We start from the raw sequence: 25,033 nt of genomic DNA, 5'->3' as shown, positions 1-25,033 counted from the left end.
TTGTAATATTACATCCCCTTTTTTTTCAGTTAATCATCCCTAATTACCTTTTTTTTTTATTAACCCTTGACCTCCCACACTCCCCTAAAGTTACCATTTTTTTAATTCAAAAAAATTGCAAATAAAAAAAATGCATAAATAGTTACCTTAGTGACTGAACTTTTTTAATATGTATACAAAAACTGTATACTACAATTACTTTATAAATTGTGGGCTTGTAATTAGGGATAGACGCGAAACTGAAAAAATGCACCTTTATTTCCAAATAAAATATTGGCGCCATACATTGTACTAGGGAAAATTTTTAAACATTGCAATAACCGATACAAATGGGCAAATAAAATGTGTGGGTTTTAATTATGGTAGCATGTTTTATTTTAAATTTTTTTGTTATTATTCCCACTAAAACTGAGTTAGAATAAAATAATTTGTAGCAAAAAGTACCCCACAAAGAAAGCCTAATCAGTAGCAAAAAACACAAGATGTAGATTGTTTTGTTGCGATAAGTAGTAATAAAGTTATAGGTGAATGAATGGAAGGAGCGCTGACGGGTGAAAATTGCTCTGTTTTTTTAAGAGGAAAAACCCTTCGAGGTGAAGAGGTTAAACTGGAGGGATTTCACTTTCTAGCTGCCGTTCATGATTTTTTGCCAGTTTAACAACTTCAACTTGTATGTGCCCTGCCTTGACGTTGGCCTGTTTACCAGCTTAGTACTGGTTTATGAGTTGCACAAGAGAAACAAAGAAGGTGTGTGCTACCAAACTGGCCGCATAAGTGTCTCTTGGCAAGTTTAAAGGCACAGCACATGCAAATTACATTAATGTGCAGGGTCTAAACTAACTATTCTGCTTGTCCCTGCAGTTGTCAGCCCACGCATTTCCACACACTGGTAGTTGATTCTGACTTTTCTGCCTATTACTTCTGTGGGCAGTGTTACCACATCTTGTATTAACGCTACACTTTTTGGGTCTTTCTGGACAATTTCACAATTTTGCATTTATTTTATTGAACCTTATATGATTATTTATTGCACACTTGGTAACTATTGCACTGACACTTTATGTAATAACCTGTTGGGTCATTCTGGTTATTATATCATGTAATATTGGTCCGCTGGCGTGGCTCATAGATTTTTAATCATTGTTTTTAATTGGTTTTATTGGTGTTCAATAAAGATGCTTTCGTACACTTGAATTTAAACTGGATTGGTGCGGTTTATTGAGCATTGTATTTTTTGGGAGGAGCTTACTTATTTGGTAGGTGCCATACTGCACAAACCTAATTGTTATTTACTATCTATATTAGTGATCCTATATACTTATGTCCATAGATGGTGCTTGTCCATTGTTTTTGCTGGTTTGTTAATTTTTGTTTGGAACCTCACCTGATAATGGAATCTGTAGCCAAACAGTCTGGATTATCGGATCCTTAAGCAAAAGTACTGGTTTTCCATTTTCAATCACAATGTCTTTACCTGTTGGGAAAAGTATGGTTACTGTACAAGTCAGAAAAGATACATATCATAACAGAAACTTGCTAGAAAGAAAAATAGTAAACATCAACACAAACTGCATTGAAAAAAAAATACCAGCTACACACATTTATTTTGAAACATGCTATTCTTTCCAAAGAAAAACAAATCGTTCTCATATTTACAACCATTATGTGTGAATGTCTATAATGTAAGATGCATTACCAATTATGACCAAAGGGTGGCAGTGTTTGCATAGAAAATGAATTAAACTTGTTGGTTTTAGTGTCTTCACCCCAGTAGCGTTCCTACAATAGGGCGCAGGGGGGCGTGGCGCACCGGGTGACAGCCAGCCAGGGGGGTGTCGCCACGACCCCCCATGCAGCCGCAGCAGGGGAAGAGCAGCGCTAGAAGGAGGGGTGACAGGGATAGCGGCGGGGAGGGGGGAAAGATCCCCCCCCCCTCACCTGGGTCCCCTCCTTCCGCCTCTCTTCCCCTCCAAATGACAGCGGGGGCAGCGGGCAACTTAGAGTAAGGGCGGGCGGACAGAGACTACTCACTTTACGTCTGGCTGCGTTCCAGCAGCTGGAGCGCTCCGTCGCCGTCACATGCCTCTTCTCCGCCTCCAATGCTGTGACACGCATTGGAGGCGGAGAAGAGGCACGTGACGGCGACGGAGCGCTCCAGCTGCTGGAACGCAGCCAGACGTAAAGTGAGTAGTCTCTGTCCGCCCGCCCGCCCTTACTCTAAGTTGCCCGCTGCCCCCGCTGTCATTTGGAGGGGAAGAGAGGCGGAAAGAGGGGACCCAGGTGAGGGAGGGGGGGATCTTTCCCCCCTCCCCGCCGCTATCCCTGTCACCCCTCCTTCCAGCGCTGCTTCCCCCCTCCTGGAGCAGCTATACTAGGGGCAACTAAACTAGTTATACTGGGGGCATCTATACTAGCTATACTGGGGGCAGCTATACTGGAGGCAGCTATACTAGCTATACTGGGGACAACTAAACTAGCTATACTGGGGGCAACTATACTGGGGGCATCTAGGGGCAACTAAACTAGCTATACTGGGGGCATCTATACTGGGGGCAACTATACTAGCTATACGGGGGGCAACTAAACTAGCTATACTGGGGGCATCTATACTAGCTATACTGGGGGCAGCTATACTGGGGGCAACTATACTAGCTATACTGGGGGCAACTATACTAGCTATACTGGGGGCATCTATACTAGCTATACTGGGGGCAACTAAACTAGCTATACTGGGGGCAACTAAACTAGCTATACTGGGGGCATCTATACTAGCTATACTGGGGGCAGCTATACTGGGGCAACTAAACTAGCTATACTTGGGGCAACTATACTAGCTATACTGGGGCAACTATACTAGCTATACTGGGGCATCTATACTAGCTATACTGGGGCAGCTATACTGGGGGCATCTATACTAGCTATACTGGGGCAACTAAACTAGCTATACTGGGGGCATCTATACTAGCTATACTAGGGGCATCTATACTAGCTATACTGGGGCAACTATACTAGCTATACTGGGTCAGCTCTGGAGGCAACTATACTATCTATACTGGGGGCAACTATACTATCTATACTGGGGGCAGCTATACCATCTATACTGGGGGCAGCTATACTAGCTATACTGGGGGCAGCTATACTAGCTATACTGGGGGCAACTATACCAGCTATACTGGGGGCAACTATACTAGCTATACTGGGAGCAACTATACTAGCTATACTGGGGGCAACAATACTAGCTATACTGGGGACAACTATACTGGGGGCAACTATACTAGCTATACTGGGGCAACTATACTGGGGGCAACTAAACTAGCTATACTGGGGGCAACTATACTATCTATACTGGGGCAGCTCTGGGTGCAACTATACTATCTATACTGAAGGCAACTATACTAGCTATACTGGGGGCAACTATACTAGCTTCACTGGGGCAGCTATACTGGGGGCAACTGTACTAGCTATACTGGGGGCAACTATACTAGCTAATACTTTAAATTACAGTTAGCTCCGCCCTCATGCGGTCATGACCACACCCAATTTTTTTCCGGTTGTGACCACGCCCATTTTTAAAGGGGGGGGTGTCTTTTAATACCCAGCACCGGGTGCCAAATGCCCTAGGTACGCCACTGCTTCACCCTAGTAAAGCATTAGAGTATCACAACGGATAGAAGTGTATGGGAACCGAGGGATTTCGGGGTCCAGCAAGGGGGGCCCTACTATGAAGTAAAGTAAAACTCACAGAGCACTTGTCAGACACTTGGCCATAGCTGTAAGTTCTGAGGGGGATGCTTGCTGGTATAATATAGATTCTGAATGCTACTCAATACTAGCACCAGTAAAGCACACAGAAATGTTCCTGCTGCCTTTCACACAGATCTCCTGACCCCCCCTGTTGTGAATTCATCTTCTCATCGTTATTCACGTCAGTCTTCACCCCTCACTATGTGCAGTGCTGAGACTATTGGCAGAGGGTAAGCTCTCCAGTTGTAACTCCTGTGCTCTTGCTTTTTCTTCCCATTTGTACATGTGATTCCACTAGTGCAGATATTGATTCTAAGGCCCAGGCTAAGGGAGAGCAGAAAAAGGTAAATATACTGTAGTCTGCTCTGCTCCTCCCTGTGTTCACAGCTCTGAACTAAGCTGATAATGGAGTTAAAGGACCTCTGTCATGAAAATCTTAAAATTTTAAATACATGTAAACATATACAAATAAGAAGTACAGGATCTTCTCAAAAAATTAGCATATTGTGATAAAGTTCATTATTTTCTGTAATGTACTGATAAACATTAGACTTTCATATATTTTAGATTCAAATACACACAACTGAAGTAGTTCAAGCCTTTTATTGTTTTAATATTGATGATTTTGGCATACAGCTCATGAAAACACAAAATTCCTATCTCAAAAAATTAGCATATTTCATCCGACCAATAAAAGAAACGTGTTTTTAAAACAAAAAAAGTCAACCTTCAAATAATTATGTTCAGCTATGCACTCAATACTTGGTCGGGAATCATTTTGCAGAAATGACTGCTTCAATGCGGCGTGGCATGGAGGCAATCAGCCTGTGGCACTGCTCAGGTGTTATGGAGGCCCAGGATGCTTCGATAGCAGCCTTAAGCTCATCCAGAGTGTTGGGTTTTGCGTCTCTCAACTTTCTCTTCACAATATCCCATAGATTCTCTATGGGGTTCAGGTCAGGAGAGTTGGCAGGCCAATTGAGCACAGTAATACCATGGTCAGTAAACCATTTACCAGTGGTTTTGGCACAGTGAGCAGGTGCCAGGTTGTGCTGAAAAATGAAATCTTCATCTCCATAAAGCTTTTCAGCAACATAGGAGAAAAGTAATTTATGGCTCATTTTACTCTGGAAAAAATTAACTTCTTATCTGTATTTGTTTTAAATTTTAAGATTTTCACGACAGTTCCTCTTTAAGAGGTGAAAGGGAATTTGGCAAGGCGGGGAGACCTAAAAGTGAGTGAGGGATATTGGCTGTGTGTGATATATGTATATGCATGGAGTATGCGTGTTTGCATTTTCTGTGCTCTATACATTATGTACAGATGGCTGTGCTGATTTTGGATCTGAGGGCCCATTCAAAAATGGGCTTAATAAAATCATTGGTTAACTTTCAAAATTGTGGACAAATAAGATTGTTTCAAGCATGTGATGCACCTACCTGGGGCAAGTAACAGGTGTGTGCAATTTAAAAATCACACCTGAAAGCAGATAAAAAGGAGAGAAGTTCACCTAGTCTTTGCGTTGTGTGTCTGTGTGTCTCACACTAAGCATGGACAAAAGAGAGAGAACAAGAGAACTGTCTAAGGACTTGAGAACCAAAATTGTGGAAAAATATCAACAATCTCAAGGTTACAAGTTCATCTCCAGAGATCTAGCTTTGCCTTTGTCCACAGTGCACAACATTATCAAGAAGTTTGCAACCTGTTGCACTGTAGCTAATCTCCCTGCTGGGCGTGGATGGAATAGAAAATGTTGCAATACAGGTCAGGATAGTCTGAATGTAGGAAAAACTACAAATTTCACTGGGAAAATGTAAACTGCAGCCATTCTTACACTGTTAATGCCAGGGTTCTCAAACTTTGCACAGTTTTTCACTGGGTGACTGGAATGAATATTCAAAAAAGTGGGTGGAGTCTACAAAAGGCAATCAGAATTAACCCATTAATTTTCAAGGGGCATATTTAAATGCTGCCGTTCTTGCACTGTTAATGCCACTAGCCTCAAACCTGGTACAGTTGGCCATGAATTGACTGGTGTTCAAATTCAGAAAAGGGGGTGGAGCCACAAACAGCCATTCGGATTTGTTTCATTTCAATGCAAATTATTACTTCCAAAGACCGCAAAGCTCACAAACTAGGTAATTGAATAATTGAGTAATTGTGTGTTAGAGTTAGAAAACACCAGCCGGATACATACTCGGGCAACGCTGGGCCATCAGCTAGTTTATTTATTTATACAAAGATGCTTGCCAGCCTTCCTGGTCTCTGCACATTTTTTGGCCAGTTGGACGGAGCAACTGCCATTCACTAAGTGCTTTTAACCACTTAAGGACTGCAGTCATAAAACCCCTTAAGGACCAGAGCCTTTTTTTCCATTCGGACCACTGCAGCTTTCACGGTTTATTGCTCAGTCATACAACCTACCACCTAAATGAATTCTACCTCCTTTTCTTGTCACTAATACAGCTTTCTTTCGGTGCTATTTGATTGCTGCTGCGAGTTTTAGTTTTTATTATATTCATCAAAAAAGACATGAATTTTGTCAAAAAAATGACTTTTTTAACTTTCTGTGCTGACAGTTTTCAAATAAAGTAAAATTTCCTATACATTTGAGCACGAAAGTTATTCTGCTACATGTCTTTGATAAAAAAAAAACCCATTCAGTGTATATTTATTGGATTGGGTAAAAGTTATAGCGTTTACAAACTATGGTGCAAAAAGTGAATTTTCCCATTTTCAAGCATCTCTGACTTTTCTGCGCACCTGTCAGGTTTCATGAGGGGCTAAAATTCCAGGATAGTACAAATACCCCCCAAATGACCCCATTTTGGAAAGAAGACATCCCAAAGTATTCAGTGAGAGGCATGGTGAGTTCATAGAAGATTTTATTTTTTGTCACAAGTTAGCGGAAAATGACACTTTGTAACAAAAAAAAAAAAAAAAAAAAGTTTCCATTTCTTCTAACTTGCGACAAAAAAAAATGAAATCTGCCACGGACTCACTATGCTCCTCTCTGAATACCTTGAAGTGTCTACTTTCCAAAATGGGGTCATTTGTGGGGTGTGTTCACTGTCCTGGCATTTTGGGGGGTGCCTAATTGTAAGCACCCCTGTAAAGCCTAAAGATGCTCATTGGACTTTGGGCCCCTTAGCGCAGTTAGGCTGCAAAAAAGTGCCACACATGTGGTATTGCCGTACTCAGGAGAAGTAGTATAATGTGTTTTGGGGTGTATTTTTACACATACCCATGCTGGGTGGGAGAAATATCTCCGTAAATGACAATTGTTTTCTTTTTTTAACACACAATTGTCAATTTATAGAGATATTTCTCCCACTCAGCATGGGTATGTGGAAAAATACACCCCAAAACACATTATACTACTTCTCCTGAGTACGGCGATACCACATGTGTGGCACTTTTTTGCACCCTAACTGCGCTAAGGGGCCCAAAGTCCAATGAGTACCTTTAGGATTTCACAGGTCATTTTGAGAAATTTCGTTTCAAGACTGCTCCTCACGGTTTAGGGCCCCTAAAATGCCAGGACAGTATAGGAATCCCACAAATTACCCCATTTTAGAAGGAAGACACCCCAAGGTATTCCATTAGGAGGATGGTGAGTTCATAGAAGATTTTTTTTTTTTGTCACAAGTTAGCGGAAATTGATTTTAATTGTTTTTTTTCACAAAGTATCATTTTCTGCTAACTTGTGACAAAAATAAAATCTTCTATGAACTCACCATACTCCTAACGAAATACCTTGGGGTGTCTTCTTTCTAAAATGGGGTCATTTGTGGGGTTCCTATACTGCCCTGGCATTTTAGGGGCCCTAAACCGTGAGGAGTAGTCTTGAAACCAAATGTCGCAAAATGACCTGTGAAATCCTAAAGGTACTCATTGGACTTTGGGCCCCTTAGCGCACTTAGGGTGCAAGAAAGTGCCACACATGTGGTACCGCCGTACTCAGGAGAAGTAGTATAATGTGTTTTGGGGTGTATTTTTACACATACAGATGCTAGGTGGGAGAAATATCTCTGTAAATGACAATTATTTGATTTTTTTTACACACAATTGTCCATTTACAGAGAGATTTCTCCCACCCAGCATGGGTATGTATAAAAATACACCTCAAAACACATTATACTACTTCTTCTGAGTACGGCGATACCACATGTGTGACACTTTTTTGCAACCTAGGTGCGCTAAGGGGCCTAACGTCCTATTCACAGGTCATTTTGAGGCATTTGGATTCTAGACTACTCCTCACGGTTTAGGGCCCCTAAAATGCCAGGGCAGTATAGGAACCCCACAAGTGACCCCATTTTAGAATGAAGACACCCCAAGGTATTCCGTTAGGGGTATGGTGAGTTCATAGAAGATTTTTTTTTGTCACAAGTTAGCGGAAAATGACACTTTGTGAAAAAAAAAACAATACATATCAATTTCCGCTAACTTGTGACAAAAAATAAAATCTTCTATGAACTCACCATACTCCTAACGGAATACCTTGGGGTGTCTTCTTTCTAGAATGGGGTCATTTGTGGGGTTCCAATACTGCCCTGGCATTTTAGGGGCCCTAAACCGTGAGTAGTCGTCTTGAACCCAAATGTCTCAAAATGACCTGTGAAATCCTAAAGGTACTCATTGGACTTTGGGCCCCTTAGCACAGTTAGGCTGCAAAAAAGTGTCACACATGTGGTATCGCCGTACTCAGAAGAAGTAGTATAATGTGTTTTGTGGTGTATTTCTACATATAACCATGCTGGGTGGGAGAAATATCTCTGTAAATGACACATTTTTGATTTTTTTTTACACACAATTGTCCATTTACAGAGAGATTTCTCCCACCCAGCATGGGTATGTGTAAAAATACACCACAAAACACATTATACTACTTCTCCTCAGTATGGCGATACTACATGTGTGACACTTTTTTTGCAGCCTAGGTGCGCTAAGGGGCCCAACGTCCTATTCACAGGTCATTTTGAGGCATTTGTTTTCTAGACTACTCCCCACGGTTTAGGGCCCCTAAAATGCCAGGGCAGTATAGGAACCCCACAAGTGACCCCATTTTAGAAAGACGACACCCCAAGGTATTCCGTTAGGGGTATGGTGAGTTCATAGAAGATTTTATTTTTTGTCACAAGTTAGTGAAAAATGACACTTTGTGAAAAAAAACAATAAAAATCCAATTTCCGCTAACTTGTGACAAAAAATAAAATCTTCTATGAACTCATCATACACCTAACAGAATACCTTGGGGTGTCTTCTTTCTAAAATGGGGTCACTTGTGGGGTTCCTATACTGCCCTGGCATTTTACGGGCCCAAAACTGTGAGTAGTCTGGAAACCAAATTTCTCAAAATGACTGTTCAGGGGTATAAGCATCTGCAAATTTTGATGACAGGTGGTCTATGAGAGGGCAAATTTTGTGGAAACGGTCATAAGCAGGGTGGCCTCTTAGATGACAGGATGTATTGGGCCTGATCTGATGGATAGGAGTGCTAGGGGGGTGACAGGAGGTGATTGATGGGTGTCTCAGGGGGCGGTTAGAGGGGAAAATAGATGCAATCAATGCACTGGGGAGGTGATCGGAAGGGGGTCTGAGGGGGATCTGAGGGTTTGGCCGAGTGATCAGGAGCCCACACGGGGCAAATTAGGGCCTGATCTGATGGGTAGGTGTGCTAGGGGGTGACAGGAGGTGATTTATGGGTGTCTCAAGGTGTGATTAGAGGGGGGAAATAGATGCAAGCAATGCACTAGCGAGGTGATCAGGGCTGGGGTCTGAGGGCGTTCTGAGGTGTGGGCGGGTGATTGGGTGCCCGCAAGGGGCAGATTAGGGTCTAATCTGATGGGTAACAGTGACAGGTGGTGATAGGGGGTGATTGATGGGTAATTAGTGGGTGTTTAGAGGAGAGAAGAGATGTAAACACTGCACTTGGGAGGTGATCTGATGTCAGATCTGCGGGCGATCTATTGGTGTGGGTGGGTGATCAGATTGCCCGCAAGGGGCAGGTTAGGGGCTGATTGATGGGTGGCAGTGACAGGGGGTGATTGATGGGTGGCAGTGACAGGGGGTGATTGATGGGTGATTGACAGGTGATCAGTGGGTTATTACAGGGAATAACAGATGTAAATATTGCACTGGCGAATTGATAAGGGGGGGGTCTGAGGGCAATCTGAGCGTGTGGGCGGGTGATTGGGTGCCCGCAAGGGGCAGATTAGGGTCTAATCTGATGGGTAACAGTGACAGGTGGTGATAGGGGGTGATTGATGGGTAATTAGTGGGTGTTTAGAGGAGAGAATAGATGTAAACGATGGATTTGGGAGGTGATCTGATGTCGGATCTGCGGGCGATCTATTGGTGTGGGTGGGTGATCAGATTGCCCGCAAGGGGCAGGTTAGGGGCTGATTGATGGGTGGCAGTGACAGGGGGTGATTGATGGGTGGCAGTGACAGGGGGTGATTGACAGGTGATCAGTGGGTTATTACAGGGAAGAACGGATGTAAATAATGCACTGGCGAATCGATAAGGGGGGGGGTTGAGGGCAATCTGAGTGTGTGGGCGGGCGATTGGGTGCCCGCAAGGGTCTAATCTGATGGGTAACAGTGACAGGTGGTGATAGGGGGTGATTGATGGGTAAGTAGTGGGTGTTTAGAGGAGAGAATAGATGTAAACGATGGATTTGGGAGGTGATCTGATGTCGGATCTGCGGGCGATCTATTGGTGTGGGTGGGTGATCAGATTGCCCGCAAGGGGCAGGTTAGGGGCTGATTGATGGGTGGCAGTGACAGGGGGTGATTGATGGGTGGCAGTGACAGGGGGTGATTGACAGGTGATCAGTGGGTTATTACAGGGAAGAACGGATGTAAATAATGCACTGGCGAATCGATAAGGGGGGGGGTTGAGGGCAATCTGAGTGTGTGGGCGGGCGATTGGGTGCCCGCAAGGGTCTAATCTGATGGGTAACAGTGACAGGTGGTGATAGGGGGTGATTGATGGGTGATTGATGGGTAATTAGTGGGTGTTTAGAGGAGAGAATAGATGTAAACGATGGATTTGGGAGGTGATCTGATGTCGGATCTGCGGGCGATCTATTGGTGTGGGTGGGTGATCAGATTGCCCGCAAGGGGCAGGTTAGGGGCTGATTGATGGGTGGCAGTGACAGGGGGTGATTGACGGGTGATTGACAGGTGATTGACAGGTGATTGACAGGTGATTGACAGTTGATCAGGGGGGATAGATGCATACAGTACGCAGGGGGGGGAGGGTCTGGGGGGGTCTGGGGAGAATCTGAGGGGTGGGGGGGTGATCAGGAGGGAGCAGGGGGCAGTTTAGGGACTAAAAAAAAAAATAGCGTTGACAGATAGTGACAGGGAGTGATTGATGGGTGATTAGGGGGGTGATTGTGTGCAAATGGTGGTCTGGGGGGTGGGCAGGGGGGGGTCTGAGGGGTACTGTGGGCGATCAGGGGGCAGGGGGGGGCAGATCAGTGTGTTTGGGTGCAGACTAGGGTGGCTGCAGCCTGCCCTGGTGGTCCCTCGGACACTGGGACCACCAGGGCAGGAGGCAGCCTGTATAATACACTTTGTATACATTACAAAGTGTATTATACACTTTGTAGCGGCGATCGCGGGGTTAACAACCCGCCGGCGCTTCCGATTGGCCGGCGGGTTGACGTCGCGGGTGGGCGGAGCCTATTGCCGGTGGATGCGCGCGCATCCCAGCGCGCGATCCCCGGCCAGAGAGTGCCCCAGGACCTGACGCCAATCTGCGTTACGTGGTCCTGGGGCTGCCACTTTGCCGCCGCCAATATGAAGTAGGCGGTCGGCAAGTGGTTAAAAATAAAGAAAACCCTGAGAACCCCCTATGAGAAGATGGGCGAGTCCAAAATCCGTCTGTAATGTCAGATTTCTACTACTTACTGTAAGTGACAGCAACATAGGAGAAAAGTAATTTATGGCTTATTTTACTCTGGAAAAAAACATACATCTTATTTGTATGTGTTTACATGTATTTTACATTTTAAGATTTTCGCAACAGAGGTTCTTTAATAAATATAGTGAAAAATAAAGTTTAGCTTTTTTTTCTACCTTCTGTAGTCTGTGCTGAAATTTATTAATTGCATCAGTTTATGTCATTTCAAACCATTTTATTAGTTACCACTTGCCAGGGGAAAACGTACCTTCTAATGGAACTTTCTTGTGAATCTGCTCAATTCCTGGTTCCTCTAATACAAGTACTTTTTTACCATCCTGCTGATCAACTTTTTTCCCTGTTGGGAAAAGGCAACAAAGATGTACAGTATTATTATAATAGACATATGCTAGAAGAAAATGCTTAATGTAAGACAATTATATATGTACTAGGCATTTAAAAACGGTCTCTAGGTCTTTCACCACTGCAGCATTACAGAGAACACGTGTGCACCTGCCGTTCGTGCGCACACACGCCTTGGCCAGCCCGTCCTATGTCCTGTCCCAACGGCTGCCAGTGCAGGACATGTGCAGTAGCGTAAAAGCACTGACACAGGCACATGGGATGCAGAGACACAGGGAGATTATATAAAGATATATCCTATAAAATAAAACCACTGTGTCTTTGCGTCCTGTCCCTGAGTGTGTGTGTGTCTGTATTTGCGCCACTGCGCATGTGCCGCAGAGACAGCCTGTGAATGGAGCAGGATGGACCAGGGGGGCGGCCGAGTGGGCCGGTGTGTGCATCTGGCAGTGTGGGCGTGCTCATGTGGTGGCGATAACAGACCTAGAGCCCATTTTTAAATGGGCTAAGGCAGGCATGGGCAAACTCGGCCCTCCAGCTGTTAAGGAACTACAAGTCCCACAATGCATTGCAGGAGTCTGACAGCCACAGTCATGACTCATAAAGGCAAAAGCATTGTGGGACTTGTAGTTCCATAACAGCTGGCGGGCCGAGTTTGCCCATGCCTGGGCTAAGGCCACTAATATATATATATATATATATATATATATATATATATATATATATATATATATATATATATATATATATATATATATATATATATACTGTATAAAATTGGATGTATGTATGTGTATGTTTGTATGTGCAGCAATCAATCAAAACCGTCTTGACCGATTAGGCAAATTATAAATCATAAATGCAGGACATGCAACATTTTGGAAGCATTTCCATTTCAATGACTTGTATAGGAGCAGGGAAATCACTCCCAAAAATTGCTTGCAAAGCGCTACCACAAATCGCTAGTAATTGCGATAGCGCTTTCAGGTAAGTCCCAGGTCAAACACACAATTTAACTGTGTTGGAATTTGCATGCCTGCTCTTATTGAGTGATATCCATATAAAAGCCTCTTCTCCTCCCTTGACACCTTGCCTGTCATAGCTTTCAGCTTTGCCATAGCTATTGGCTGGGTCCCATGTCTCGTTTGTGATTTACCTTGCCTTGTGGAGGGTTGCTGTTCCTGCATGGGCAAAAAGCAAAGCTCTTCTAGCCTGGATGCATTTATCACTGCAGTAGTGATTGGCTAGCACTCCTACAAGTTCTGATCCTGTGGACGTGACTATAGCAGTGGTTGCTATTGGTTATGCTTCTTTTTGTTTGTGCCTGTGTGGATGTTTGCCATCGCTGAGGCAGCGATTAGATTGGCAAACATTTCTTCCTGTCTGTCTGTCTCTCCTTGTCTTGATCAGTGAGGCGGACAACAGAAGCTCAGAGCTGCGGTCACTTTGAGCAACTATTTTGTTCTTGTTTTTTGTGGCGGTCGGAAACTGCGGTCGCTCTGAGCAACCTTCCTCCCTGTATCTAGTCTACTACTCCTGCTGTGATCTGTGTTGTCTCCTCCACAAGGGCATCCTGCTCTATTTTTGGATAACATCCAGTAACATTTATCTTATGTAGTGGGTTCTGGCAGTACTCTTGTCTTCCTGGCCTCAGCCTCTATACCTTGCACGCTGGGGGCTTGGTGTACAGATGAAGAGCATGGTATTAGATTGGAGTATGGAGGCTAAAGGAAGACAAGAGATCTACCAGGCCTTACACTTAGCATTAGCCTCTAAAGGCCTAAGGCTCAGTTCCCATCTACAGCCAAATTGCATGCAGCCAGCGGAAGCGGACATTGTGGTGCGGACATTGTGATGTCCGGTATAGAGACTGAGGCCGGGAAGACAAGAGTACTGCCAGAACCCTCTACATAAGATAAATGTTACTGGATGTTATCAGTAAATAGTGCAGGATGCCCTTGTAGAGGAGATAACACAGATCACAGCAGTTTTTTGTTCTATTGCATAGGTCAGCACAAACTTGACTTATGCAGTGTGAATGAAAAACTCCATTGTGACAACGGTGTGCTGACCTAACTTTGTTTGCTGTTATTGACTTTGGGGTGACATGGCTTAGTACCCAGGTCTAGCACCCAACACTCGGGTAAGGTGTGCCACTCCAGAACCCTTTATGCACACTCCAGTGGTCAGGCTGTAGCCAGGGAAGATGTATTTCCCCCATATACAACACGGGGGAACACATCCCGGGGGAACTCCCGGGACTGCAGAGGTGCAACCCACTTACTGCAAGGATCTCAAGGATCTGTTGCAGACTGACAAGTGTGAACGGCTTCTATGTATAAAATAGGGACCGTTCTCTTTCAGTTTCACGTTGAGCGGAGAACAGACAACAAATTTCCATTCTCAGCTCAAGTGGGAACTCAGCCTCAGACTAACTGAAAGATTGATCTGCAATGTTAGGCTTTATGCTGTATACAAACCATACAATTTTCTCCTAAGGTCAATAGATTGATAATTTCTGGCATGTCCAATCTGCTTCCAATCAAAAGAGGGATTTTGTGCACTACTCTACAAAATCATCTTTCTCAATTGGAAGCAGATCATACATGCTGAAATGATCTATCCATGCGGCGAACTAACAGGAAAACTGCATAGTGTCTATACAGCATTAGGCTTATATACACCATGTAGTTTTCACCTCAGATTAACTGATCAAGCTATGATTTCCAGCATGTCTGATCTGCTTCTGATCCGGAAAGAGATCAGTTTTGTGCAGTACTGATCTCAAAATCCATCACTTTCACAATCGGAAGCAGATGAAACATGCTGGAGATTATCGATCAGTTGATCTGATGGGGAAACTGCATGGTGTGTATAAGCCCCTCAACTTGCTAGCATATTCTGCTAGATTCTGTTGTCCTCCGAATCTTACCATGCCCAACTGGAACAAACCTGCTAGTCTGTACTGACTTATGATCATTGCATTTCTATATATGCTAATTCAGACATGTTAAATGTTTTCCAGTTGGAGATTTACCTTCCATTGGAATCTTGCGAATCTTTTTGATTCCCTCGCGTATAAGTACTGGTTTCCCATTCTCAAACACAAGTTTCATTCCTGTAGGGAAAACACAAAATGACTGTATAGTGCAGTACAAATTCATACCATCACAACAGACATGTGCCAGGAAAAATTATTAAACACAGAATAGATGGTCATTGAGATGTTAATGATTCCAGCTTGCCTGCAAATGTTATTTGAATTTTTTCTCTGGTATTAAATATCTCTAAGGGCCCATTCACACTAGAGCGTTTTGCCTGCGATTTTGGCAAAATGTTTAACCACTTAACGACCAGCTAACGCCCATAGGAGTCAGCAGGTCTTAAGTGGGTTACCATGGAAACGGACGCTCGATCGAGCGGCCTTTCCAGGTCAGTTCACGGAGGGTGTCTCCGTGAACAGCCGGAGAGCCGCCGATCGTGGCTCGCTGGCAAAATGTAAACACGCGGGGAAGAAATCCTCGCTGTTTACATCATACGGCGCTGCTGCGCAGCAGCGCCGTAAGGCAGATTGGCGATTCCCGGCCTCTGATTGGCCGGGGATTGCCGGCATCTGATAGGCGGAAGCCTATCCTTCAATGCGCAGGACGGAACTCCGTCCTGCACATTACGGAGAGAGGGAGGGAGGGAGGTAAGGAGGCAGAGGGCGGAAATGGCTGCGGAGGGGGGCTTTGAGGAGCCCCCCTCCCCCGCAAAACGCAGATGGCCGGCGGCGATCAGACCCCCCCGGCAGGACATCCCCCTAGTGGGGAAAAAAGGGGGGGGGGGGAAGTCTGGTCACCCTGGCTTCAAAGTGATCTGTGCGGTGGGCTGGAGAGCCCACGCAGCACAGATCGGGCCAGCATAGGCTGGTCCTTAAGTGGTTAAGCGCTAGTGCTTTTTAAAGCGCTAGTGCAATAAAACCCTATGGGCCCATTCTCACTTGGACGATTTGCTTTAATCGCCGGCGATTAATGCAAATTGCCAAACGCAAACATATAGCCTGCACCATTTTCAGGCGATTTCCCGGCGATCGTGTTTCAGTGCTATATAGAAGCGCTAAACGCGATCGCGGAAAAAACGCTGCAGTGTCCAGCGGGAATCACCGGCGTTTTGCGCTTTTAAGTGTGAATGGGCCCTGAGGATTTCTCAAACATTCCCTTTTTCATGGGCTGAGAATTCTTATGCATACAAAATCCATCCATCCATCAACAAGTTATCTGATACCTTCAAGATCAATTATATTTCCCTGATCTGAAACTTAAGAATTATTAGCTCTTTGACCAGCATATGCATTCAAAATGCAAATACTTGTTAAAAGGAAAACTAAGATGGGGTCACAAAAAGAAAAAAGAAAAAAAACATACCCGGTGCTTCTTCCAGCCACCTCCAGGCTGATTGCTCCCACACCCTTCTCTTCTGACTCAATTCAGATTCACCCACAAATGACCCTGGAAAGTCCTCCGGTCCGGGGCAAACTGCACATGCGTGGCCTGGCCGCATGCGTGCTCCCGACACATTCATGTCCCTGGCAGCGTTCTGCGCCTGCGCAGTGCTACTGTCGCCCCATCTCTGGTACACTTTAAGCTCCTCTACATCTTTGTAACAATAAATATACCTGTCCCTTAATAATTATTTAATAGACACATGCAAAGTTCTTGTAAAATAAATGGTCAGATAAAAGTGAACAGTTGTCCTTTCTAATCTAATTTTACTTCGCATCCAGACCTTGATTTCCTTCTTATGGACCAGAGTAGTTTTGTTGTTTTAGCCATGTCCCTATGTAATCAATATATTTATCCCTGCTTATGACATCCCTGCTGATCTATATAATGTATTGTTTTGTTTTGTTTTTTTGTTTGTTTGTTTTTTCAAAACAAACTAGACTTTCATCGGGTAATATTTTGTCCAAAGAAGAATTTTATTTTCTACCCATTTTAACCACTTTCCCCACTGCTACAGTATATCTACGTCAGCTGTGGCACCCTCCAAGCCACAGCCACGTAGATATACTGACCTGGTTGCAGCCCTGCTGTGCACGGTCGGGTGCGCTGCAGAGCGCACTCTCCGGCACTGTCAGCTGCATTGCTAATTGGTGGAAGGGAACATGTTCCCTTTTGGCCAATTAGTTCTGCCCCCACCCATGAACGATCGCTGCAGTAGTAAACTGCAGCGATCCTTCATCAAGCCGGGACCCGGGATACCGGTAATATGCAGCTGGCTGCAGAGCGGTGATCGGAGGATCAGGCTTCAGGATAGTCGCAGGACCGAGGTAAGGTGAGTGAGGCTGCTTGGTTGTGCATTTTTTTAACTATTTCTGCACAGAGGGGGCTGCCTGGTGGGGGAGGCATCTGGCTATGGATTCTTGGGGGGAGGGGGGGATATGCAAAGGGGGTATACAATGTTACTGGGAAACATCTTAGTAACAAAGGGGAGGGGGGTTACAAATTTTGCACATCTGGGCACCTGGGGGGGCCCATAACATAATACTGGGGGCACATTTGGCTATAATGGGGGCAGCACTAATCCTGGGGGTACATCTGGCTATAATGGGGTAATCCTGATCCCGGGGACACATCTGGCTATAAAGAGGGGCACTATTTCTGGGGGTGCATCTGTCAATCTATTCTGGGGGTGGCAAACACAGGGGACACATCTGGCTATGCTGGGGGGCTAATATTGGGGACACATCTGGCTATACTGGGGGGGGGGTGATACTGGGGACACATCTGGATATCTATACTGGGGCGACTTTAACTGGTTGCACAGTTTTTATGTCAATCGCAATTTTTATTTTTAAACAGAAATTGATCAAAATTGAGAAATAATGCAATTTTTTATTTTTCCCCCTTTTTCTCATTAAAATGCATAGAGAGGAACATTTTATTTGGGACCAAATACCCCCCAATGAAAGCTTAGTTTGTCTTGAAAAAAACGATATATAGATCATTTAAGTGGCACGAGTACAGGTGAAGTTATTGGTGATTAAACAGGGATACCGCTAAAGGGTAAGAACTGCTCTGGTCAATAAGGGGAAAACAAGGTCTGGATGCAAAGTGGTTAATGGGAAAAAGAGTAAAAAAAAAATTGAAAAAATACATTATTCCTCCATCTTTGCCCATTCCAGTTTAAAAATACAAGGTGTTTTTGAAATAAAATTGTTCCTCTTGTTTCCACAGTCCTCTTTAACACACTTTGCACATTTTGTGTTTCTAGCATATACGTGGGCTTTGCTATTAAGCGTGAAAGTTGGCAGCCATTAAACTTAAAAAATAACCATTAAAAAAAGCTTTTGCGCAAAAATGTTTTGGGCGGCTATTTTGCACTTGACCCTGCTCTGCCATGCCACTGTCCAAGTTTTGGTAAACTTTTTTCACCTTTTTGAAATAAATTATGGCTGTAGAGAAGCCCTGAAAACTTTAGAAGGTCGCCTGCCATTAAAGTTTATGAAGCCTGCCGCGAACATTCGGTTCACAAATTTTTGCAGTAAATTTTCCTTTACGAACACAAAATTTGATGTTTGGTCCATCACCACCTATGGGTCCCTCTTAAACTTGAATGATAATTATCTCACATCAGTCTCTAATTGATCCTTTATTTAAAGGACACCCGAAGCAAAAATAAACTATAAAATATACAGGGGAGAGAGGCTCGGGATAATACAATCCGATCGGTGGACATAATTCAGTGGGCCGGATCCTCGCCTGACCCTGTGGTGCTGCTATCAACAGACGCGGAAAAAGCGTTTGACAGGGTCAGGTGGGGATTCATTGAGGTAGTACTAAGACACATAGGCTTGGGCGAAAATATGCGTTCCTGGGTTATGGCAATGTATAGAGATCTGTCGGCTAGGATCAAGGTGAATGGGACACTTTCCTCCCCCATTGAAATAAAGAATGGCACCCGCCAAGGCTGCCCTCTCTCCCCCCTGATATTTGCCCTTACATTGGAGCCATTCCTAAGAACTGTTAGAAAGTATGTAGATATCTCGGGGGTGAAAATAGGGCAGGTAGAGCATAAGGTCGCCGCGTATGCAGACGACCTATTATTTTTTATATCAAAACCTAGACTGACTCTACCTAACCTTCTTAAGACCTTTGATGAATATGGATCAATCTCTAACCTAAAAATAAATTGGGATAAATGTGAGGCCCTGGTACTTGGTGCAAAAAAGGAAGAGGTAATGGGGATAAAGAAAAATTTCCCTTTCAAGTGGGCTGAAAATTCTTTAAAATATTTGGGTATTAGATTGGCACCAAGTGTATTGGAAATGGTGAAGTTGAGTTATATCCCATTATGGAATACTCTCAAGAGAGATTTAGATAGATGGAGTAAGCTCCAACTGTCATGGTTTGGGAGGATTAGCACTCTGAAGATGAATATCATGCCGAGGTTGCTATATCTCTTCCAGACTCTCCCTGTCCCTCCCCCCAGGGGTTATCTGGACGAGGTAAGTAGAACTTTTATGAGCTTTGTCTGGCGGGCCAAAAAAGCAAGAATAAAACAAACTCTCCTAATGCAACCGAAATGTAAAGGGGGACTCGCATTGCCGGATACACATAGGTATTTCAAAGCTGCAGTTCTCACTAGGATAATTGATTGGAGTAAGAATAAGGATACCAAACAGTGGGTCTCTCTGGAACAAGAGTTCATTGAGGAATCAATTGACGCCATTCCCTGGCTGCCATACTTGCCTAGGTGTTTTTTATCGGCAGGGGTGTTGATTGAATATACACTTAAAACATTTAAAAGATTAAATAAAAAGTTATCACCAGGCCCCTCCCCGTTAATGTCGATTCTAGGGAACCAAAAATTTGGACCGGGAACACAAAGTAGGAATTATAAGCAATGGAGAGGGGGGGAAAGATTGCAGATCAGAACACTAATCACAAATAAATTGTGGAAAAATGAGGAGGAGGTGGCACAGTTGTTGCAAGTGGAGAGGGTGGACTCTTGGAGTCTGAACCAGTTTAGATATTTTCTCATGACCCTGGGTACTAGGGAGCAACTATCGAGGGATTTGACACAATTTGAGAAACTCTGTGTGGAAAAGGGACAAACAAAGGGTACGTTGGCAAAAATATATTCGTATTTGGGAGAGGGAGTGGATGGGACACGGATATACAAGGAAAGCTGGGAGAGAGACCTGGGTAAAGAACTGAGTATAGCTCAATGGAATAGGGTAATTAAAATGTCATGTGGTGCATCTGTATCAACAAGGCTGAAGGAATCAGGCTATAAGATAATGACACATTGGTATTATACCCCTGCGAAACTTAATAAGATCTGTGGTGCTGATCCCCTTTGCTGGAGATGTGGGGAGGAAAGGGGGGAACTTTTTCATATACTATGGAGCTGTAGAAAACTATATCCCTTCTGGAAGGGGGTTAGGTACTATATATCTAAGTTGGCCGGGATCCCAGTTTCGGAGGACGCAAGCGTCTATCTTCTGCACCTCAATAGTGGAGGTCAAAAAAAATACAGAGGTTCTTTAGGAATGCACATGATAAATGCGGCAAGGATCGTAATATGTAGAAAATGGAGATCACAGATAGTCCCAACCATGCAGGAATGGCTGAATGAGATAAACCAGACACAGAGAATGGAGGAGCTCTCCAGTATAATCTATGGGAGAGAGGAGGGGAGCTGGGATAGATGGATAGAATTCAAGAGCTCGGTAGAATATCAGGGACTCGCTGTGAGAGGGATGGAAGAAATGAATGGTCATCGGGACATTGACGGGGAACAATGAGTTGGTTCAATTGAATAATAAAGGAGAGGGGTACCAACTTTTAAGAACTGGGTCAGGGAGACAGGAACCTTAATCTTTCTTATCTTTTTCCTCTAGTTTCTTTCTTTTTCCGCTTATACTCACTTTTTCTGGTGATTGCTCCGTGATTAGATTCCCTCTACTAATAGGGTGCCCAGGATGGTACTATCCCCCCCCCCCTTTTCTTCTTCTGCCACGCCCACTCGAGAGAGCATGGCCTTAGCAGTGGTATATGGTAGAGCTCGGCCCCCCGTAAAAAGAGAGGGTACAGTGGAGAAGGGCTAAACGTGGGGAATGGTGGGCGGTGGGTGGAGGTGGGGGGGAATGCTAATTGAGATCGGGGAGTTATCCCCAGGTGGGGGGGAGAGTCGGATATATGGAGCTAAAATATCTAGGTGTCTGTAATTTGATTGTATGGAAAAATTTTATAAATTCTTGATAAAATAAAGAATATGAAAAAGAATAAACTCATGAAATAAACAATTATATCCATCTTCCTTTTCCTAAAAATGACTTTTTAAGATATTCCACAGTTGTATTTTATGTTTAAGGCCTCTTTCACAGTGCGACGTTAAAGTCGCACGCTACAAAATGTTCCAACGCAGACTAACGCACAGCAATACAAAGTCTGTGCGATATTCACAGCGCACACGTAGCGTTGCGTGTAACGTGTAGCAATATTTAGAAAGTGTTGCATGCTGTGCATTTAGCAATACATTTGCTGTGTTATGTGTGTTGCACATGCTCGGTAATGTTTGTTTGTTTTTTACATGTAACGCATGTGCCATTTTCGTTCCATCACTGGGCGACGAAAACGGTGCACCAAACGCATGGCTAAATAATGTACTATAACGTCCAAGTCAATGGTGGAGGGGGTAGCGCTAAAGGTGGAGCCCGAGGTGAGGGAGGGGGGAGTGGCCCCTGATCCCTGCCGCTGTGTGTTGCCATTGCTCCTCCTTCCCCTGGGGCACATAACTGGCTACCTATATTTTGCTATATTGGAGGCTATACTTGAGGCACCCATGCTAGGCTATGCTGTGGGCAGCTATACCTACCTATACTGAGGGCATCTATACATGGCTATAATGTGGGCACCCATGCCTGGCTATACTGTGGGCATCCATGTCTGGCTATACTGAGGGCACTTATATCTGGCTATACTGTGGGCACCTATGCCTGGCTGTACTGTGGGCACCTATATGTAGCTATACTGTGGGCAACTATACCTAGTTATACTGAGGGCACCTATACCTGGCTTTTCTGTAGGCACTCATTTAATGAATGTATTCTTTTTTACAGTGTCTTCATACAATGTGTATAATTCAAATACTCTCATACGTGTTATTTATTTTACTTCCCTTGTATTTTTATTTTGGCCCTTCCTCAGCTATGTGCACATTACTTTATATATTAAAATTATACTCCTCGACTATGCAGAGCCACACATCTAATGTTACATCTACATGGCTACAGCAGTGTCAGTATCTGCCTGTAGTGATGTAGCGAACATCAAATTTTCGGTTCACTAACACAAATTTACCACAAATATTATAGTATTAACCTCCTTGGCGGTAACCCCGAACGTAGTTCAGGATAAGCCGCGCAGGAGGTTTTCCCCGGCCCTACTGGGCCGATTTGTTTAATTTTTTTTTTTTGCTGCATGCAGCTAGCACCTTGCTGGCTGCGTCAGCACAACGATCGCCGCCGCCCCGCGCTCAATCGCCGCTATCCGTTGCGCCGCGCGCCCCCCCCAGACCCCGTGCGCTTCCTGGCCAATCAGTGCCAGGCAGCGCTGAGGGGTGGATCGGGTCTCCCAATGACGTCCCGACGTCGGTGACGTCATCCCGCCCCGTCGCCATGGCGACGGGGGAAGCCCTCCAGGATTTCCTGATCGGAGATCGCCGAAGGCGATCGAAGCAGGCGGGGGGATGCCGCTGAGCAGCGGCTATCATGTAGCGAGCCCTGGGCTCGCTACATGATATAAGGAAAAAAAAAAAAAAAAAAACTGCTGCGCTGCCTCCTGGCGGAATTTTTCTTATTTACAGGAGAAATTGTATGTGGAGAAGGACAGTGGGTACAAGAGGGTAAAAGATAAAAGACCTTATAATTTTTGAGAAAATTGATTTTAAAGTTCTTATTCTGAGTGTGGGAAATGTTTCCAGGGCCACTGACTTTAGCGGGTAATGGCAAAGCCCTCTTATGTGCTAGAAACACCAAATTTTCAGGGTATGTGAAGAAGAACAGTGGGTACAAGAGATAATAATAAAAAAAAAAAAGACCTTATAGTTTTTGAGAAAATCTATTTTAAATTTCTCATTATGAGTATGGGAAATGTTTCCAGGGCTGTCAATTTAGTGGTGCTAGAAAAACCAAATCTTAGGGTATGTGAAGGACAGCGGGTAGAAGATAAAAAAAACATTTTTCAAAAAGACCTTATGGTTTTTGAGAAAATTGGTTTGAAAATTCTCGTTTTGAGTATAGGAAATGTTTCCTTGGTTGCTGACTTTAGCGGGTAATAGCAAAGCCCTCTTACATGCTCGAAACACCAAATTTCAGGGCATGTAAAAGAGGACATTGGGTACAAGAGGGGAAAAAAATCAAAAAGACTGTATAGTTTGGGGGAAAACTATTTAAAAAAATTCTTGTTCTGAGTGTGGGAAATGTTTCCTGGGCCGCTGACTTTAGTGGTTAATTGCAAAGCCTCATTACGTGCTAGACACATCACATTTTCAGGGTATGTGAAGGAGGACAGTGGGTACAAGAAAAAAAACGTATAGTTTTTGAGAAAATGTATGTTAAATTGAGAGAAAAAGTAGCAAAGTTACTACGGTAAAATGACAGATAATGTATTACATGTGTATATAGTTTTTTTATCATATAGATATATGTTCAGAGTGTGGGAAATATTAAAAAATTATGTGAGGTCCCCCCTCCCAAGCCTCTTTAACCCCTTTGTCCCCCATGTAGGCTGGCATAGCCAGAATGCGGAGACCCGGCACTCTGAGCTATACCAGCCCACATGGTTCATGGTATGGGGGGGCTCTAGGGGAGAGGGGTGCCCAAGACTCCCCCTCTTCCCCAGAGCCCTTGTCCATGGACAAGGGACTCTTCCACATCTCCTGTGCACCAGAAGGAGGTGGGGACCCTTTAAAAAGGGGTCCCCCAGATGCCAATCCCCATCCCAGGAGAAATAAAAATACAACCACACAAAAAAGTCCTTTAATATTCCTAATTAACCATAAATACTCACCTCTACCTTTAAAAACATGTTCCCATGCCAATATCCTCCATCTTGCAACCTTGATTGAAGATCTCCGCCAGCTGCCATACACAACTCCCCCGCCCCCCGGCTGCAGCTCTCAGCTATACTAAGTATAGCTGAGAGTGCTGTCATCAGATGCTTTACCACTTGCTCCTGCTGTCCTCTCCATCTTCCACACCTGACACCCCCACCCATGCTGGTACCTAATGCCAGCATGGGTGAGGGTGATAGGTGTGGGCAGGTGGGAAGGACAGTGGCAGCTAGTGGTAAAGTGTCCGCATTGCATCTTTGAATTTCCCTCAAAACTCTCCATTGGTTCCTCAACAAACCAATGGGGATCAGGAGGATCCTGATGTTTCTAGCACATAAGGGGGCTTTACTATTAACCACTAAAGTTAGCAGCCATTGACTTTCATGTAAAATGCAAACTTTTTTTGTGTTAAATGTGAATGGCGAACAGCTCAAGTTCACTGGGAACATGCTGAGACACTGGTTGCACATCTGAAGGGAAGCGGGTGAGTAAACTGTCATCCATGCTTCTCGCACAAGTCTGCATAGAGAAGGAGGGAGGATTAGAAAGAAAGGAATACCTGAATCTGGTTCTGCATCGAAGGTGGGGACTACTAATACCGGGGGCATTCCTGCTACCCATTCTGGGAGGGGGCTGGCTAATACTGGGACACACCTGAATACCTAAACTGAGGAGGGGCTGCCTAATACTTGGGAGCACGTTAGCTTCCTACATTGGGGAGGGGGCTGCTAATACCGTGGGCACACCTGGCAACCCAAAATGGGGAGGGTACTGCCTAACACTGGGGGTACACTTACAACCTAAAGTTGGGAGGGGGCTACCTAACAACTGGGGCACATCTGGCTACCTACATTGGGATACTTGGGTACCTACACTGGTCCAGCCCCTCTGTAAAATTTAAGATCCCTT

General features: G+C 44.4%; 1 protein-coding gene across 1 annotated transcript in view; it reads right to left on the bottom strand.

Annotated features, from left to right (window-relative positions):
• LOC137526029 (tyrosine-protein kinase SRK3-like) overlaps positions 1–24,732 on the bottom strand; it is a 120,851-nt gene extending 96,119 nt beyond the window's left edge. Inside the window, exons 1-4 of the mRNA XM_068247240.1 lie at positions 24,684–24,732; positions 15,060–15,140; positions 11,928–12,017; positions 1,385–1,474 (exon numbers count right to left, since the gene is read on the bottom strand). Coding sequence (XP_068103341.1) covers positions 1,385–1,474; positions 11,928–12,017; positions 15,060–15,140; positions 24,684–24,732 — 310 coding nt within the window. The remainder of the gene's footprint in view (positions 1–1,384; positions 1,475–11,927; positions 12,018–15,059; positions 15,141–24,683) is intronic.
• Positions 24,733–25,033: the final 301 nt, after the last annotated feature.

This window comes from Hyperolius riggenbachi, chromosome 7 (genome assembly GCF_040937935.1).
Source record: "Hyperolius riggenbachi isolate aHypRig1 chromosome 7, aHypRig1.pri, whole genome shotgun sequence".
Lineage (NCBI taxonomy): Eukaryota > Metazoa > Chordata > Amphibia > Anura > Hyperoliidae > Hyperolius > Hyperolius riggenbachi.
This window is presented reverse-complemented; position numbering and strand designations above follow the sequence as displayed.